Genomic DNA, 18,833 nt, shown 5'->3' with positions numbered 1-18,833 from the left:
CGCCTTTTGTTTATATCTGATGTATTGATTCCAAGAACTTTCCAAGCCTGTAAAAAGTGTGAAGTCAAGCCTCGGTCTCCACGACATCTAATACGATTTGTAAATTAGAACAAATATGATTATGTCTACAAAAGATAAACCGTGAACTAGATAAACTTGTAAAAAAAGGAGGTGACAGAATCCAACATTCAATGTGTTGTCTCAGGAGACTTTGTAAAAGTGATTTACTCTTGATGACATTGAATCCAGCAGCAGATCACTTGCAGTGAAGTGGAGACTAAGCTGACAATAACAAGACCACACACACACACACACACACACACACACGCATACACACGCTCGCACGTACGCACGCACGCGTTTGATCGTGGTCTGATGTATTATCCATTACACATGAGCGACCATAAAAGGCGTTTTGCAAGCTGCCATGTTTACAAATGCTTGTGATGTAGTCTTATAGAAAATCCAGTCGATGTACGGTCCAGTATGTCAGCGTGTCTGCCGCTGGGTTTACCTGGCGTCTCTCTGGCTGCCATGTTTGTGGTTTATTGTGTCTTGCTGCCCAGGCCTGTCTGAATTGGATTTTACATCATGAAATCTGCGCCGATGAAGTTACTGTACAATAATAAATGCACACGGAGGAAAAACAAAAGGACTGATGACGAAGTTAATATTAAAGTCCACAAAGTGAATTGCAAACTACATTTTCTAAAGCAGCCTTAAATGGATTAGTCAGCCGGTTTTCTGTGGTTCTCATCATTTTATCCTGATGTCACAACACTGGAAAAAAAATATGAGTCAATTAAAATATGTTCAATTCAAGCAAAATATGCTTGGTCATTCTCTGCCAAGATATTTGTTCTTGCCAGGCAGTTTTTGTGAATGAAATACTACATCTGTTTAAATATAAACACACAAGTTGTAAGACAATGCTGGTGTTTTTTTGTTTGTTTGTTTTTATTTATTTTTTTTAGGCTGGCTATCTTTACCTGTTTGAGGAAATCTTCCCATTCTTGGCAGATACCTCTGCTTAAATTAAGTAAATATATTACTCATTTCATTAGTTCATTATTTGATGATTTATTTATTAATTACTTTTAGCTTGTTTGAAAAAAAGAAAAAAAAAGGTTTCAGTTGGTGCAGTGTGGTACCCTCGTGTGGCCAATGTCGTCCAAAAAGCCAAGGTAAAATCTTGGAATTGAAGCGGGTTTCCATTGGTACAGGAGAAGCGAACCCATCTCTTTTTTTCGTCAATGGAAGTGACAGATTCTTGTTTACTTTCAAAGTTAACTTGGATCAGACGTGTGCATATTTTGAGCAGGACGTCTCTGATCCACCGGTGAAAGGACACTTTGATTCTCTCCTCTTTCATCTAGAACTGCTTCAAACAACAAAGCTTATGAGGGAAAAGTGGTTAAGATTGCATGTCCATGTCTTATGTTAAGTTTTATATTACCATATTTTGTTATTTTATATTAACTGTTCTGTAAAGCGCTTTGTTACAGCTGCAGCTGTTGTGAAAGCGTTATCTAAATAAAGATGTGTTGTATTGTATTGCATTGTACTTGCAGATGTATTTTGGAGTGTCAGGTATTGTGTTTTATATGAGAATGTTTCTGACTTTTCCACATTAATAAGTACATCATATGACCTTTTGGGGAGAAGGTAAACAAGCTGGTCAGCTGAATTCAAGTAGAAAAAAAAAGAGTGAAGACGTGTGGAGCCAGGCTGGCTTAGTCTCAAGCTTGGCTTCACGGGAAACACTCTTATGAAATACGACTTACGTAAGCTGTCATAACTGTGGCTTTCCCCTCCACTGATGGTGTGGCTTAAATCGCCATGGAAACCTTGACATGACGCCCAAACAGAGTTTTCAGACGCTTCGATTGAAATATGAAAAGGTTAGCGCACTTTCGAAACACGCAGCATGGACTAATGAGATCCAGTACTTGAGTTCTATCAAAACAATACAAATTGAATTATGGTCACTTATGATTGACAGGCAACGAGGTGATCCTACCTACACATTGAACTGTTTCATTCATTATTTTTCAGCCTCTGAGTGCAAGCCATACAGCGGACCAATTGGACAAACAAGTCGACGTGCTAGTAAACAAGCGAGTGGACCGTGGAGTGGACCACATGTTGCACTTCCCGCTCCTGCGGGGACAATGTCCTCGCCCTCTCCATCGCCTCCCTCCGTCACTGAGGATGTCTTTTTGGAGGGCACCAATGAGGATCAGGTATTTGATATTTAATACAGAGGATACGCTGTGGACTGCTCGGCATTTAATTGCAGGGAACATAGAAAGCATTTACATTCCCACCCCGATGATTTAGAGTCTTGACTCAATCTGAAATGCAACCTTTGGAAAACGGGGAGAAGCCTGAGCCAGGACTCAAATCTCAGAATTTAGGTTTGTGCATTTTCAGCGCTGTCAATTTGAAATAATGTCCTCTTGTTGTATAAAGGGATGAAAATTAAAACATGTTTTTTTTGATCTGGTTTATCGATTCAAAATAATCGACAGATTCATCAATTGTATCAACATTCCAATTTGCTAAAAGAGGTGATGCCTCATCATAACAAATAGTTTGCCTGCAATGTATTTGGATACCACCACTTACACTGCTGAACAAACTGGGATTTTTCATTCTAGTTTTTATTTAGTTTTAACTCGAGTTTTTATCAATTCAATTAGTTTTGATTAGTTTTCAGAGAGGGTTTGTTAGTTTTAATTTGTTTATTTTTTCAAAACTATCTGTTTAAGCTTAGTTTTTATTTGTTTTAGGTTTATATCTATCTATCTAGCTAGCTAGCTAAAGCTCTCTCTCTCTCTCTCTCTCTCTCTGTTGAGAGAGAGAGAGAGAGAGAGAGTACAATTCCCAAACAACTGTTCAACTTTCGTTCATGTGGCTGGACAGGAATACATACTGTACAAAAATAAATACATGAAAAATAGACCCCGTAAAGTCATGTATGAAATGACTTGACAAAGACAAAGGACATTATCACTATCACAGTCAGTCTGATTTAGTTTCATAAATGTGAAATACAGTTTCGGTTACTTTGCATTACTGTACACAGTTCCATAGTTTTTTCTATATTCCGCTTTAAGAACAATAACAAATTAAAACTTAACCTCACACTCAACCGGTCCACGGTGTGCCCTACCTCTTGCCTGTAGTCAGCTGGGAGAGGTTCCAACGCAACCCTCACCCTAATTTAGAACGAGTGCTATCAAAAACGGAGGATGGATTGATGTTTATTACAATAGTTTGCCGTGGTGTAGAAGTGCAGTGCATCATACGGGGAAGTGTAGCTAAAACCGAAATGTTAGAAAAAGCTGTCAGTATGATGCAGCGCAGTTTGACAACACTGTAAATGTAAATTGTGTGCCTGATACTGCAGACAATGAATCAGGTCTTGGGCCTTCCTTGATGAGAAACAATGAAGGACAAATCTGGAGCGGTTCTAGAATGAGAGGTTTTGGAGTGTTGAGAAATTGTACTTTTTTTTTTTCAATGCAATTCCATCGCTGCATTGAAGAAAGAGACACATCACACTTTTTTTTTCCAGTCTGTGACGAAAACATCAAGTCAATTTATAAAACAAACATACAGTTACCGGTACCCTACTATCGTTGAAATTTGATACCTTAGTACCTCGTACATACATACATATTAGCGGTATTCATTTTTTCTGGAGTAAACCGGAAAACCAGTGAGTACTAAAAGTACCAAAAATTGACCTAGTACTTTCATGTGAAATGCAATGCATAACATGTAAAACACAACAGCGGGAAACATTTAAAACGTAGAATCCTTTCTTTGCTCCTCCCTTTCTCCGTGTGCTAATAAAAGTTTTAATGCTAATTAATAGTCATCTGGTTAGTAACCGGTAGCTTGTCAGTGGTACCTTCTGTTTTCATAACAGCACATGCACGTGACACGCAGAAGTGCAAGCCTCTCTCATTCCACTTCAAACATGGGACAGCGGAGCTGTTTCCGACCACCTGGAATGTGTCTGAGCTGTCACCAAACAGCATAAACGGTGACCTTTGATTCAATGCAACAAAAATGAGGAAGGGTAATGATAATAGTGTTGTCAACAACACACTATTACCACAGTGTTCGTGATGAATAGTCGTTACGAAATGTCACACATATACTGTATCCTGGTTTGAGCCAGGTCCAGTACTTTACAACTGTTTATCACTGCAAGGCGGTGCATTGCTTTTTGATATCTTGCGCTCAAAGCCCTGTCAGGAAGCTGTGGGAGGGATTGGGCGGAACAAACCATTTTTGAGGCAAGGGTGGTGCTACAATGTTTGTTGTTTAAAACTTGTTTCAAAGAAGTACATTTTTTTTAAACACATTTTTCTAGATTGTTTGAAAAGGGTATACAGTAATAAACACATAAAGAGATACATAATTAAATAAAAATCTCTAATTATAAGGGTGGTGGGAATCAATTTAGTGGTACTTACGACAGACTTCAAGTATCTTTCCATGAGTATTTATTTTTCTGATGCATTTTTACTGTATACTCTACATTTGAAAACAGATATCAATACCTTTTATTCCGTACGATAGCTTAGCAAGCTATGGGAACGTGTTTTGATAGCATAAAAGTCGAGCCAACGTGAACTAGCTCATTGGACTAGTACGAGCACTCTGTAAAAGCATTTTTTTTACCATGTTATCAAAATATGTATACAATTTTGTACATTTCGGAATTTGTACTTTTTTTTGTGACTGTAGTATAGGAGTTGTATCAGTACTATTTAATTCTTTTTTTTTTTTTTTTAACCAAAGTCTTCCACAAGTAGCTCTACTTCTATACTTTAGAAGAGGGGTGCCAAACTCATTTTTGTTGTGTGCCACATTAGAGTTACCGTTTTCCTCGGAGGGCCATTATGACCAAATAAAAGACGTCAATAATAACGGTTTATTCAACTATTGTTTAAGTTACTATAATGAGGGCTTTGGTTACAAGAAAATGCTTACAATATGTCTCTTATTTATTACATATGAAAATGTTAAATTTTGGTCGAGGTTTTAGCAAGCGTCATGCAAATTGACATGCTTGATTTGCTTCCCCGGGCCACATAAAATGACGTGGCGGGCCGGATCCGGCCCCGGGCCTTGAGTTTGACACCTGTGCTTTAGAACAAAGTGTGAGTGCTTTTGCCACCAGTTGTCCTTTTCTCTTGCAGGATGAATCGTCTGTAGTGAGCGAGTCTGAGGTGAAAGGTATGGAGGTGAGCAGCAGCACAGATGACCTGCAAGGCCTTAGCTCTTCCTTTGGAGACTCGGACTACTTCAGAGACCTGGACATGAATCTTGACGGTCCTCTGAAAACCAGCAGTCCCGAGCTGACCTCCCAGACCACAGCGCCCCATCTGACTGAGCGAGTATCAACCGAGGAAGCGCCCGGCCCTCTTGTGGTTACCCAGCTGAGTCCCAAACTCTTGCCGAGCTGTGTGATTGACAGCCACGACTCCTTCGCCCTGGGAGTTGGTCTTAGCGTGACCATTGATCTGGACGGACTGTTGGGATCAATGGAAGCAAGTCCCACCGAAAGAGAATCATGTAACCATGGAAACATGGTGCGTTTAAATGGAGATGTTGACATTGACAGTTTTCCTAATTTAGTGAGATCCATGTCGACCTCGCGAAGACACAGCTGGGGTGTCCCCCTTGCGCCCATCAACCTGGGAAGGAGGTACCGCTCTCATCATTTCTTATCTATACTTATCACTGTATTCTCCATCACTCAGTGTGTCCCATATTCTTTTCAAATTCATGTCTAATGTTTTCAGAATATTAAGACTTTTTTTATGATGGGTAACTATCAGTCAAATGAAGTCGCGGGAGGTGGGCTACACCCTGGACAGGTCGTCAGCCAATCACAAGACATATGTAGACAAATGACCATTCATACTGACATTTACACATATGGTCAGTTTTGAGTCTCGCACATTTTTGCTGCACTGTAATTGGCCGGCGACCACTTCATGTTTGAGTCAGAAGCACGAGAAAATAGATGGCTTGCAGGTTTTTGTAATGCGAGAGGAAGTCGTCATACAAAGAGAAAATCCACACAAGCATAGGAGGAACACGCAAAGCCCACACATGAAGGCCTCAGCTGAGATCCAAATTCTGAAAATTTAAACTGTGAGGCCGACATGCAAACCACGCTGCCTTACTGGGCCAATGAGGCCAACATATGTATTATATACATTTTTCCCTTGAATCTATAATCCAGATTTGTAAATCTCAGCAGAGGTCAGTGCTCTGTCAGTTCTCATGTTTGAAATGATACAAACCTGTAACTAAAAAAAAAAAAAAAAAAAAAAAAAAAAAAACAAGACCGTAGCCGCTTTGTGGATGTTTTTTTAATTTTTTTTATTTTTTTAGTTGAGGCATCTCCTGATGGAAAAATTAAAAAGCAGAACATCAGAGCTTGATTTGGATTTAAACACTGGCACTTTAAATAATGACAAGTGTGTGCTGACTCCCATTTAACATTTGTTGGAATATAAGTAATTTATTCTCACTATAGCACAGTTATAAGAGTTTTTTTTTTTAAATTTCCCTGAACAGAGGCGTGTAGGCTTTTTACACAACAGCAGTCTGAAAAGGGCCATATTATTTTATGTGGTAACAAAAGTGAGTCACGGCAACATATATTCCGACTTTATTCAGGTCCGAACCAAAGTTCCAGAGGTGTGAACGTGTGTGTGAGTGGTTGTTTGATGAGTTAGAAGAGAAGAGGATACTAGTTTGAATGACAATAATTATTCCTGCTTGTGTCGATGCTTGTCAGACTGAGTCTCGACACCATTGCCGTGGACAGCGATGGAGATGAGGATGAAGAAGAGCACAATGATCCCTTCCAGTCCACCCAGCAGAAGACTGTCAGCTGCATTGCCTGTCCACTGGAGGAAACAGACGGTCCCAAGGAAAGGCTCTCCTCTCCCATCGCTAAGGTACAGTGACTGAAATTGTGTCACGTGGATGCAGCTAACTTTTAACACTACACTCAAAATACAGTGATACTTTATTGACAGTGTGTAATGAAAAAAAGGACACTTCATTACGTCGCATCCCTTCGCTTAATATTAATCGTATGCACTATGTAGCGAACACTTGGAACTACCAGTAATAATTGCCATACTCCATAATGCAGGATATGCATGCATATATTTCTTCAAATACACTACAGAAAATAGAATGATTTTTTTAAAAAGGTATTGAAAGCTTGTTTTGTATGGTGCATTGAATACTGACAAATATAAAATCTCCAACGGCGGCCCGGTAGTCCAGTGGTTAGCACGTCGACTTCACAGTGCAGAGGTACCGGGTTCAATTCCAGCTGCGGCCTCCCTGTGTGGAGTTTGCATGTTCTCCCCGGGCCAGCGTGGGTTTTCTCCGGGTACTCCGGTTTCCTCCCACATTCCAAAAACATGCATGGCAGGCTGATTGAACGTTCTAAATTGTCCCTAGGTGTGAATGTGAGCGTGGATGGTTGTTCGTCTCTGTGTGCCCTGCGATTGGCTGGCAACCGATTCAGGGTGTCCCCCGCCTACTGCCCGAAGACAGCTGGGATAGGCTCCAGCACCCCCCGCGACCCTAGTGAGGATCAAGCGGTTCGGTAAATGGATGGATGGATAAAATCTCCAACTTTCCCCAATCGTCCGTCAGTTTCATGCAAACGCATTTTATTTTAAATGCAACTAATCCTGAGAATTTATGTGGTCTTATTGGTCTTATGGCTCTTTAATTGTGACCAACGCTTGGTGAGGATGTTAAGAGTCCATTTTCAACAGCCATTTACAAGTTACTAAGTAAGTACAGCACATTGGCTAACATAAAATTAAGAAATGAAAGTATACTTGGTTGCACTTTTTATGACGTAAGTGAGGTTAATGGGTTCAGGAGCACGTTCACAGCAATTGTTTTTTACTTTTTTTCAGACTCAAATCAAAACATTTAAACTCGTTGTGCTGTATTGGCAACCCTTGCGACAACCTCTATAAACCCTGAATGCACAATTCTGATCTATCGCTGGTTATGTTTGCAAACATTTCAGACTGATGGCGTTCCCGGCAAGCAAGTGTATTCCCGCTCGGAGATCCTTGCCACAGATGAATGTTCACGTGCAGCACACATCTCTCGTATTGTGCAGACATCCAAACAGGCTGCGAGGGCAGCAGGAGGTGGGTTTGACTGTAACACGTGTAGAGCAGGGCTTGGCAAACTGGGCTCCGGACAACACAGCGGTCCTTCAAGCCATCACTTCGCTTATATGTTTTGAATACAGTCCTCTTTTTAAGTTGAGCTTTTGCAGTTCAATTGTTGACATTGGACTTTCTTCCTTCATTGAATATTAATGTCATAATACTGCAACTATATCCCAGCACAAGGTGGATTTTTTTTTTCTTTTGGTATTTTCATAGACACACTTGTAGAAAGGGGTGTTTGCACCGTTGTGGGAGTGAACACATCCAATTTCCTTCCTGGCCAATGGAACTGAATCCTCTCATTTCTTTTAAACTCAGCTCTGGAGACAAACACAGTCCATATGGCCTAAACATAAACAGACTCGCTGGAGTCCCTGCATGAGATCTACGTGCGGAAAGTACCTTTATAAAGAACTGCAGGCAGATCTCCACTTGTGGATAATGTAAAATTAGCCACTCTGAACTGAGCACTTGGAGGCCATCCCCCTGAAATCGTGTGTCTGTGAAAATGTTGACCCTTAACGTTTGCAAACCCCTCATGTTGAGAACAGTAAAAAGTCACTTTCATCACGTTAACATTCTTTCCTTCTCTGGTGCAGCAGAGGAGTTTGACCCTGAGGAACACCTGCACTCCAATGAGGGGCAAAGTCATATGTAAGTCGACACCGTCATCAGTGAAGTGTGCTTAAACCCTCTCGAGTGAGGTCAGAGAGTATTACAGTACATGACTATGTGACTGCATCTGATCATGAATGATGCTTGAAAAGATGACTTCTGGTTTTCTGGTTCGATCCCATAAGGGGAACTGATACTGTGCACTGTCAGAAAAAGACTTGAAAGTAGGAGCCCATAACTGTCTCACATTCTTCATTCTACATGCCATCCATCCATCCATCAATTCATCAATTTCTCATAGCGCTTATTCTCATTAGGGTCACGTTTGAGCTGGAGCTTATCCCAGAAAGACTTCACATGGACTAATCGTCAGCTAATTGTTTTTTAGTCAGCACATCAGGTTTCCTTGTTCTTCTTTTTCTTCTTCTTCATAATAATAATCATCATCACCATCATCATCACAGTCATAATAATAATCAGAATAATAATAATGAGGAATAATGATGATAAGAATGATGATGACAATAATAACACTAGTCGCTGTTGGTGTAGTGGTACACTCGCCTGACTCGCATGCCGGCACCGTGGGATGAGTTCCTACTCAGTGATGGTGCGGCCGTGGGTGTGAATGGCTCTTTGTCTCCGTGTGCCCTGCGACTGACTGGCGACCAGTTCAGGGTGTGCTGCGCCTTCCGCCCGAAGTCAGCTGGGATAGGCTCCAGCTCACCCCCGAGACCCTGCACAAGATAATTGGTGTCTAAAGTGAATGAATGAATAAATTAATTCAATACAAATACAAGCGCAGATACTCCTGAATAAACTATTGAATTTATTCGCTAATTAATCAGATTAAAATGTTTTAATTAAGTACAGCTATCCATCCATCACATCCATAATATGAACCACTTGTCCTCACAAGGGTCGAATGGGTTTTCAACTAACTGACAAGAGATTGAACTATTAAACGTCATAAACTACACATGCCTTCAAAAAGGGTGACCGACTGATTGATTGATTCAAATTGTATTCCAACTATACACTCTAAAAAAAAACAAGAAATGAAAATTACCACCAAAAATGACCATACTGAATGAAAGACCACGTACTTAGTTAGATGCTACCACATAATTCAATGCATTTAATCAGTTCTAGCCATGCTAGTTTCAAAAGGAAACGGTTTGTAAGCAACATTAAAATGAGTTAAAATACAGAGATAGTGGCGCTTCCCAGAGGAACAGGAAGTCACACAAACTGCAGGACACCAATAAGTATCTGGATTCATCAGACGTGTTTCTTTGTATATTTCTCAACTGAATCAACAATATGAAATACAAAAAGGCCAAACATCCCAGAGAACAACCCCCCCCCCCCCCCATTTCACTCAAGTCACCAGCCGTCTTTGAGAGTCGTATCCCCGAAAGGTACACAACGGTCATGTCTTTGCGCTTGTGTCATGCTTGTGTGCTGGTGCGCACACGTTGTACTGCATCTGCGGCTTGTTATGTTCTCATACAAACAGACATCTCCTCCCACAGAGCACATCACAGAGGGGCTTTCCCCATTCCCTGCTGACATCTCTGCTCCATGTCATGTGTCTGCAACCACCTCCTCCCACTACTGTACTGTCCTCTCTCCCACCATCCCCTTAGATGGCGTGCGTGCGTGTGTGCGTGTGTCTCGAGTATATGCGCACTTGTGTGAATGTGTGTGTCAGTTACTTTCCTTTCCTTTGCTTTGCTCCCAACTCAGCCCCAGTGTCTTGTTTGTCTTAGGCTGATGGTACAGAAAGTTCTACAGGAGCTAAAGTTGTACCACGGGTAAGTAAACAGGCGGCTACTCAAAACGAGGAGCAAGGAGCAATGTGTGACCGGTCTCAGGCACTGTGCGTGTGTGCGTGTGTGTGTGTGTGCGCGTGCACGTCACCAGGTTATATGGTCCTTGCAAGGGAACACTCCAAAAATATCTTATTTTCTCATGTCGTGGCTAAAGGGAGTATTTACTCAACTGCAGATGGGCAAATCATCTATAACACTGTTCCTTTGCGATATTGCGGTCCACCTACCATGGCCCTGCTTCATCGTGGATTTTATTTTATTTTTCATGGAAAGCATGCTTTTGTCCCAGGAATCTGTAACGTGTGAAAGAGCATCTATTTTAGGGAGGCATTCAGTATTGCTCTTCAGCGAAACATGCACACTGTGTCTCATTGGGGAAAGAGCCACGATTTGAGGAAATGCGTTATTTTATGAAATGAGTTGAGTCACACAGCAATCTCCATGGCATTCATACACGCACTCTATTTCTGATTGTACATTGTATTCTTTCATGTTCGTTTCACATTATGAAGCTGATGTTTTGATTGCTACAGTGTGTCTACATTTCTCTATCTGCACCATATCAATTCAAACGCCTTGTATATGTTTGTACACACTATTGACTTGATTCTGATGAAAACAGACTGACAGTCTTTTCTCACAACACTCACAATATTCTGCATGTTTTCATTTGCTGTACCTAACTAAGATGCTCAGCAGAAGGCTCCTCATGATAAAATATTGCCATTATGTTCCATAGAGCCAAACAGAGGAACAACAAAGCCAATGACAAAGATTCTGAAAATGTCACGTGGTACGAGTTCCTCTCCAATGAGTAAGTTCCCTTCTTCATGTTGCTTCATAAGACTGACAAGGAGCTGGGTGCAACTTTTTGGGTGCCCGTTCTATTCTACAGTTTTAAATTGATGAACCTTTACTGTAGACGTGGTAGTAGTAGAACTTATTGAGCACACAAAGCCCAGTATTCAGTATTTGCATCAGAGTTACACAAGCTGAAAACTTGCCTGCATTCACAACAGTGACCTCTTCCCGCAGCCGGTGATAATTGCAGCGGGGGGAAATCATTTAAATGAAATTTAAATTTTAAATGAAATTTTAATGTATTACAGTACATACACACACACACACACACACACACACACTTTTTTTTTTTAGGGTTCAGTCGATGTTGCAAAGAAAGACGTTCGCCTGACATTCACAGTTTTAATGGTCCCAAACAGTTTTTCTTGTCACCATCCAATTTTGAACATGAACAAATTTCTCCGCAGAGCAAAAAAGAACTAACAAACATTTTTTTCTGGGAAACATCTTTGGGACCGTTTGCGACCTTGAACAAACCCCATCGAGAAAAAAAAAACATTTGCCACATACGCACATGCTTGCAAACCTTCGTATACACACACACACACACACACACACACACTTTTTTTTAACCTAGTATGATGAGGTAAGTTTATGTTCTTTTTCATCTACTAGGAATGAGGAAGAGGAGGATCGAAGTGAGAAGCTAGAAAAAGGCACCAAGGTAAAGAGGACTCTCAGCTCGTTGAGGAACAGGATGACCGGCTCCTTCAATAAAGATAAGGTAGGCAAGTTGTGTGGTGCAACCGATTTAACCGTTTCCCACAAACAACAATAATGTTAATGGGTCAATTTAATACGTGGCATATGTATTCATGCAAAAGTTTCAGAAAGATGAACAACTAGTTTTAACTTTAAAAATGGGTCAGTTTGACCTGCATCATAACTGGAAAACGTATGAACATTGTTTATATCTAATGATCATATCTCCACTACTAACGCATTAACGCATGTTTGTAAAAAATGTCCGATAACATTGTTTTCTCAGAGACAGCAATCACGATGATGGGTCGGTTTGACCCGCGCCATGTTTAACCATCTAAAAGTGTCAGAAACAATCCAAAAACAGAGAGCTCATCATGCACTTTGTTTGTTAACGGAAATGTGTTAAATGAATCATGTTCATCTTACTTTGTACTGTATGTGACAATTAAAATTGGTCAGTTTGACCCACAACATAACAGGAAAAGATGGAAATCATGATTAACATTACTAACCATTTCAGTCAACATTTAGTGCTTTACCTTTCACAGATGACTCACTCAATGTGGATGAATTGAAAATCCTGACAAATAAATGTTACTTTTTTTTTTAACTTTGCTGTTACATTTCTTTCTCATTAAAACCAATCATGTTCCTCGATCAGTTTGACCTGATGTGTGTTTAAAGGGGAAGTTGACCCCATAATTTTCTTTAGACTAATATGTTCCATGTAACTCTTGTAGTCTAAAAACAGCATTCTGATTAATATTGTGTTTGTGGAATATAAATTAAGCTGTAAAATCTAACTGTTTTTTTTCACCTAAGGGGGCGGCCATTCGTCCACTTGCTGTCTACTGAAAATGACATCCTGTTGCTTGGGGCTCAGGTACCAACCAATCATGCCTTAGTTTCAGAAAAGAGCTGAACCCCGATTGGTTGTTCCCTGAGCCGTGATGTCATTTCAATTACAAAATGGACGCCCCCTGAGATGGCTAAAAACGGGTGTTTTTTTCTGCTTAAATCATATTCCACAAACACAATATTAATCAGAATGCCGTGTTTAGATTAGTCGGGTTGCATAGAATATTTTACTGTAAAATTTGGGCGTTGACTTCCCCTTTAAGTATCCCAAAAGTTTCTGAAATGAAAAAGTTTTTAAAAATTCTTTGTTTGCAAATGTGTGAAAAATAATTTCAACAAATGATTTAGACTAAAAAACACTTTAACCATTTGACACATGAGACAACAATAGGCATTAAAGTCATCGCCGTTGCATTAATTGCATTACGTGGACATAATTGTCAAGTGCAAACAGTTACCTGGCGCTGCACATGTATAGTGCACTAATCTCCTTATGTAAGCTTTGTTGTACATCACGCCTGAGACACACTTTGAATGACGCTAATCAACCACCATTGTGTCCCTGCAGGGTAAGAACCGAGAGAAAGAGCAGCAGAGGGGTAAGGAGAAGGACAGGGAGCCTACGGAGACAGAGTTCAGCCACAACAATGGGCATGTTTTAGCGCTCGGCACTTTTTCTAGCTGCGCCACCTGCTCTCTGTGCGGCAAGACACTGCAGAAGAAACACAGCCTGCAATGCATGAGTGAGTACACGCCAGGTGCGCGCACGCCCTTCACGCTCGTCTCTCTCACGCACACGCCCACGTGAGCACAAGTGCTCGGCTCACATGCAAACGTGTGGCTTTTTATAACCATTCGACTGCTTGCACACCTGCTCACCAAAACACCGGAGTGAAGAAACAAGCAAACAAGAACCTACACAAGCTTGACCTTCATTCCAAGGGCCAATGTCAAAAATTAATTTCTGAGTTTGAAGAAAAGTGAACTGTTCGTTCTACAATTGGTAGAGCGACACCTTTGTTTTCATTCCCGACCAATGAAAAACACACACCTGTACAGTATGCCCAAATTGTCTGCCTTTTTGTTTTTAGCAGAAAATACAAAGTGGGTTGAATGATTTTTAAAAATAACCTTTTTTTTTCCATGATTGTGATTTAATATGTGATAATTTCTTACCGTGTGTGTGTGTGTGTTTTTTTGGGGGGTTTTTTTTGCTAGCAAGAAATGAATCAGGATTAAAATAAACAATATTAGAGTTGGGTGGCCCGGTGGCCCAGGGGTTAGCGCTTCAACCTCACAGTGCAGAGGTACCAGGTTTGATTCTAGCTGCGGCCTCCCTGTGTGGAGTTTGCTTGTTCTCCCCGTACCCACGTGGGTTTTCTCTGGGTACTCCGGTTTCCTCCCACATTCCAAAAACATGCATGGCAGGCTGATTGAACACTCCAAATTGTCCCTAGGTGTGAGCGTGAGCGCGGATAGTTGTTCGTCTCTCTGTGCCCTGCGATTGGCTGGGAACCGGTTCAGGGTGTCCCCCCGCCTACTGCCCGAGGACAGCTGGGGTAGGCTCCAGCACCCCCCGCGACCCTTGCGAGGATAAAGCGGATTAGAGTTATCATTGGCAGCACACTCAAATAATACACCTTCAAGGATATAGTCTATCAGTTTATTGTTCATCGAGGATTTTGGTTTGGGGAAAAATTACACTCAATTGTGATTTAATCTCGTGATGTATTAGATTGCATGTGAAAATCCATATGTGGGACACATTCGAAGCCTAATTTCTTCAATTATAAGTGTGCTTTACAGTGGTATAAATTTACACTGGATCATACTAAGAGCTTATTTCCTTTCCCTTATTTTTATCCCTCAATTACCTTAACAAATTTTTAAGGACCGCCACAATAAGGACCATATTGTAAAAGGAATACATCTCTGAGAGTGTCAATCAAAATGGTGCATTATACGCTTTGGAAAGGCAGAATTCTCAGAGTTGACACGCCTGAAAGTGCAGTAAAAACAAGGTAAACCATTGAGTCATATTATTTGGCAGTGATCTCAGGGCAGGTGATTACAGATCATTCCTCTCCCATCATACTAAGGTTGGCTTTGCCTAATGTTCTGGAAACAAACCCACCGTCTGCTTAGTGTCTTTCCTCCCCGATTTGAAAAGTGTTTCCAAGAACATCATCTGCAATGCTGCATCTGTATTTTGTTTCACTGCTTTGCATTGCACAACCCTTCTTTCTGCTCGGGCGGGTCGCCTCATCAATCAGCACCGTATTCCGACAGTTGTTTACCCAAATCCTACCGCGCGCATTCACTTTAAACTTCCAGATTGCTCATATTTCTCTGGGGTGTTGTGTGAGCTAAAGTAGCCCTGTGTTGTGTGCAATCAGCCACAACAGGCGGATGACCTGCAAAGGACATTTCAACATGATGTACTTCCTTGCTGCTGTCATTCTTGTGGCTGATTAGTAACAATGTCGATTGAAAGAAGTGTGTAACTAATAGAGGGCGTACATGCCCTTGATGAAAGCTGTGGAACTATGATCTAAGTCTGTTTTGCATCGTTGTTATTAGCAACCCACATCAACACGGTTGGTCAGATTTTCTTTCCTGGTAACTTCAGGTTTCTTTTTGCTGCTTGGCAGAGGTCATCGGGCTCAATCATAACTCTGTCCAGGGCCGATGAAGGATGTTGTTGCATGCTAGTCACGCCCACTGACTTACAGTGAGGTGTATGTGGTGGATTTTCTTTCCAAAACGTCATCTGTAAAATCCATATTGAGCAAGCTTTTATAGGTCAAACTTTAGGACAAAAAATTAAAATATCCCCCAAAAACTGATGTGCTCCAAAAAAGAAGGGACATTATTTTTAAATCCGCATCAAAAATACATTTGCGAACCATAAAGCCATCTCTTATTAAAATTAGCTGTTGATCAGTATTTTTTTTTCTCCTGAGGGGAAATGAAGGTAATGTCAAACAAAGCTGTGAGTTTATGCACTTTGTCAAAGCAGATTTTATATTCAATCTCAATATACTGAACAGCAACTAATGAAGTCGCCGATGAGTGCAGTTTATTTTTAGGTCTATTTTAAAAGCATCAACAAAAGCCACTCTTAGCTCATTCTCTCCCTTCTCTTAATTAGGGGAAGACAATAATACTAACATCTATAAATAATGCAGTCTGGAAGCACGGGCGTGTAATGTATGATTGTTTTAATTGTGTGCTTATTCAACAAACGTGTTCTGGTATGTGTCGTGTAATGTAGTGCACAGCGCCAGATACTGCATGATTCTAGCTTTCTTTGTTTGACACAAACCAGTAACTTTCTTATAATATATGGGCTACATTCTTCTTCTTTGATAGTGGCTTCTCTGTTAGATAGGGCTGGGTGTTTTGGCCTTAATATCACAAATCTAATACTTTCCCACAGAAATTGATTTTCAGATTTGACTCAGGCTAAATACAGTGACCAAATTGCAGAGTTGGAAACACTGATACTTCTTTTATGAACATTATTTTTCACAATTTGAAATCATGAGACCAAGACCACAAAAACTGATCAACAATAGATTGCCGTCAGGATGAGTGTTCTGGTAACTTAGCATTATTCGGTCCTCGGTGAATATTGCCTAGAGCAGGGTTGTCAAACTGAAGGCCCGGGGCCAGATCTGGCACGTCACATTATTTTTTTGTTGCCCGCGAAAGCAAATCAAGCATGTCAACTTCCACGATGCTTGCTAAAATCTCTACCAACATTTAAAATTCTCATATGAAATAAATAAGAGACATATTGTTAGCATTTTCTTGTTACCAAACCCCTCATTACAGTAACTTAAACAATAGTTGAATAAACCGTTACTATTGACTTTTTTATATGGGTTCAGTCATAACGGCCCTCCAAGGGAAACCGTAACTAAAATGTGGCCCGCGACAAAAATGAGTTTGACACCCCTGGTCTAGAGGGATACAAGATAATAATAAATGGCCCTTCCATGCTTCCTGTAGACAGACCTAAAAAAAAAAAAAGTTGGGACATATCAACAGTTAATCCATCAGATCAATCAATTTCCTAACCTTATTTGCAGATGTAATTGCAATTATTGTTTTTGGCTTTGGTACTTGTGAGAAAACAATCAAGTGCAGTGCCCCTTTAACTGGATCCAAGTGGTGGTGTGGGGATTGAGCCTGTGGAATGCGCCGTTTGTATGACACAGATTGTTCCCACTGGAGAAAGCGGCTAACTAAAGTGGACCATAACAAAAAAACAAAACAAAAACAGGATAATCTGTGCCGTTCATCCATCCATGTCAATGGTGTGATTATCCAACCGAGCCACCGCTGCCGCTGTTGTTGTTTCAGTCGTTACCATCCGAACCGGAGTGGAGACTTGGTGTTAATAACGGTAAGAAGCAGCTCCTGTAGCGGGATCAGGTGGATCATTCTCGTTGGTTCCTTCAGTGGATTTTTTCAAGCACTTTAGTGAGCCCACTTATCATAGTGCGATATATTGCTTCCTTTGTGTCTTCAGTGTGTTTCTATGGACTGGACGAACTAACGTGGATTTACTTACTCAATGGAAATAAGAGTGAGTCGTCTATTGGACAGTATAGCTAGCTAACAATAGCCTCTCGTTGCTTGCGAGGTAACTTCGGCAAAACTGCTTCCAATTGTAAAGCAAGTGTAGCTCACTTGAAATAGCTCAAATTCTCCACATCCTCATAAACACAGTGAGGTTGCTGCTTTTTCAAGTTCAACCCTAAACGTCGCTTTGGTGAACGTTCGTGTTCGCTATTGCCAGTTTTGTTAGCCGCTGCTGGTGGTAGCCTCGAGGCTCAACAGGTGATTGTTAACTTTAGCTCAGAGATTATTATTGTATTAAATATGTATGAGATATTTGGTGCAATGGCTGACATCGTTTATTGGGTTTACAAAAATGTGACAGTGTCTGGATGTGATCTATTAAAGTATGATTCATGATTGGCGGCGGTATTGAAAGAGCATTTATTTATTCTCCTTCAGGATAACTGTACTTCGCTGGCAGAGATAGCTGAATCAAGATAAATTATTATTTGTAGTAATGAAACAATAATTGTAATTATTATAATAGATCTATTCAGTTATATAAATTGCGTACCCCCCCCCCCCCCCCCCCCCCCACACACACACCTGTTCTTTTTCGACTCACTATTTGTGAATCACGGAGATGGAGGATAAACGTAACATTCGCTTTACGTTCTTCCGTAACTTGTCTCCATCTTTGCCTGGTCCATGTTGTGCCACTCTAGGAAGAAATGTCAGATTGAAAATATAATTTGGGATTATTGGACCACATAATTTTTGACGTATTTTCTGATGTGTCAAAATTCTTAACATTCCTCAGACGGAGCAGGTGATGCCCTTACACTCCTCCAGTGCCCCACGCTGAAATGAAATGGGTGTGTGTGTGTGTGTGGGGGGGGCATTTTATTCGAAGTTGTTTTACCTATGTGTGGATGATGATCTAATTTGTCAGAACCATGCATTTAGTGATGGTACATAAATCAACCATCTGAGGTGTACTTTCTGTTTCCCAGAGGACATAATAGAAAGATAAATACTCTGTTCTCTTGCCTAGACATTAAAACAGATGAATATCATAACATCACTGTGGTATTATCGTGTGTATGTATCATACAGATACGTATGCCGACGCCAGTACAGA

At 40.7% G+C, this 18,833-nt stretch overlaps 1 protein-coding gene across 2 annotated transcripts in view; it reads left to right on the top strand.

Annotated features, from left to right (window-relative positions):
• The window catches only part of arhgef18b (rho/rac guanine nucleotide exchange factor (GEF) 18b), a 47,022-nt gene that overhangs the window by 2,164 nt on the left and 26,025 nt on the right, over nucleotides 1-18,833 (top strand). The window contains exons 2-10 of one of the 2 annotated variants that reach the window (XM_086116009.1): nucleotides 2,056-2,243; nucleotides 5,220-5,728; nucleotides 6,833-6,995; nucleotides 8,099-8,225; nucleotides 8,849-8,903; nucleotides 10,637-10,681; nucleotides 11,439-11,513; nucleotides 12,176-12,284; nucleotides 13,692-13,866. In XM_086116009.1, the coding sequence (XP_085972135.1) occupies nucleotides 2,056-2,243; nucleotides 5,220-5,728; nucleotides 6,833-6,995; nucleotides 8,099-8,225; nucleotides 8,849-8,903; nucleotides 10,637-10,681; nucleotides 11,439-11,513; nucleotides 12,176-12,284; nucleotides 13,692-13,866 (1,446 nt within the window). The remainder of the gene's footprint in view (nucleotides 1-2,055; nucleotides 2,244-5,219; nucleotides 5,729-6,832; nucleotides 6,996-8,098; nucleotides 8,226-8,848; nucleotides 8,904-10,636; nucleotides 10,682-11,438; nucleotides 11,514-12,175; nucleotides 12,285-13,691; nucleotides 13,867-18,833) is intronic. The other variant, XM_086116008.1, reaches the window with a different exon arrangement.

Source organism: Hippocampus guttulatus, chromosome 7 (genome assembly GCF_054856545.1).
Source record: "Hippocampus guttulatus isolate MCC_2025c chromosome 7, RoL_Hgut_1.0, whole genome shotgun sequence".
NCBI classification, from domain to species: domain Eukaryota; kingdom Metazoa; phylum Chordata; class Actinopteri; order Syngnathiformes; family Syngnathidae; genus Hippocampus; species Hippocampus guttulatus.
Note: the sequence above shows the minus strand (reverse complement) of the source record. Positions and strands in the feature narration are given on the sequence as shown.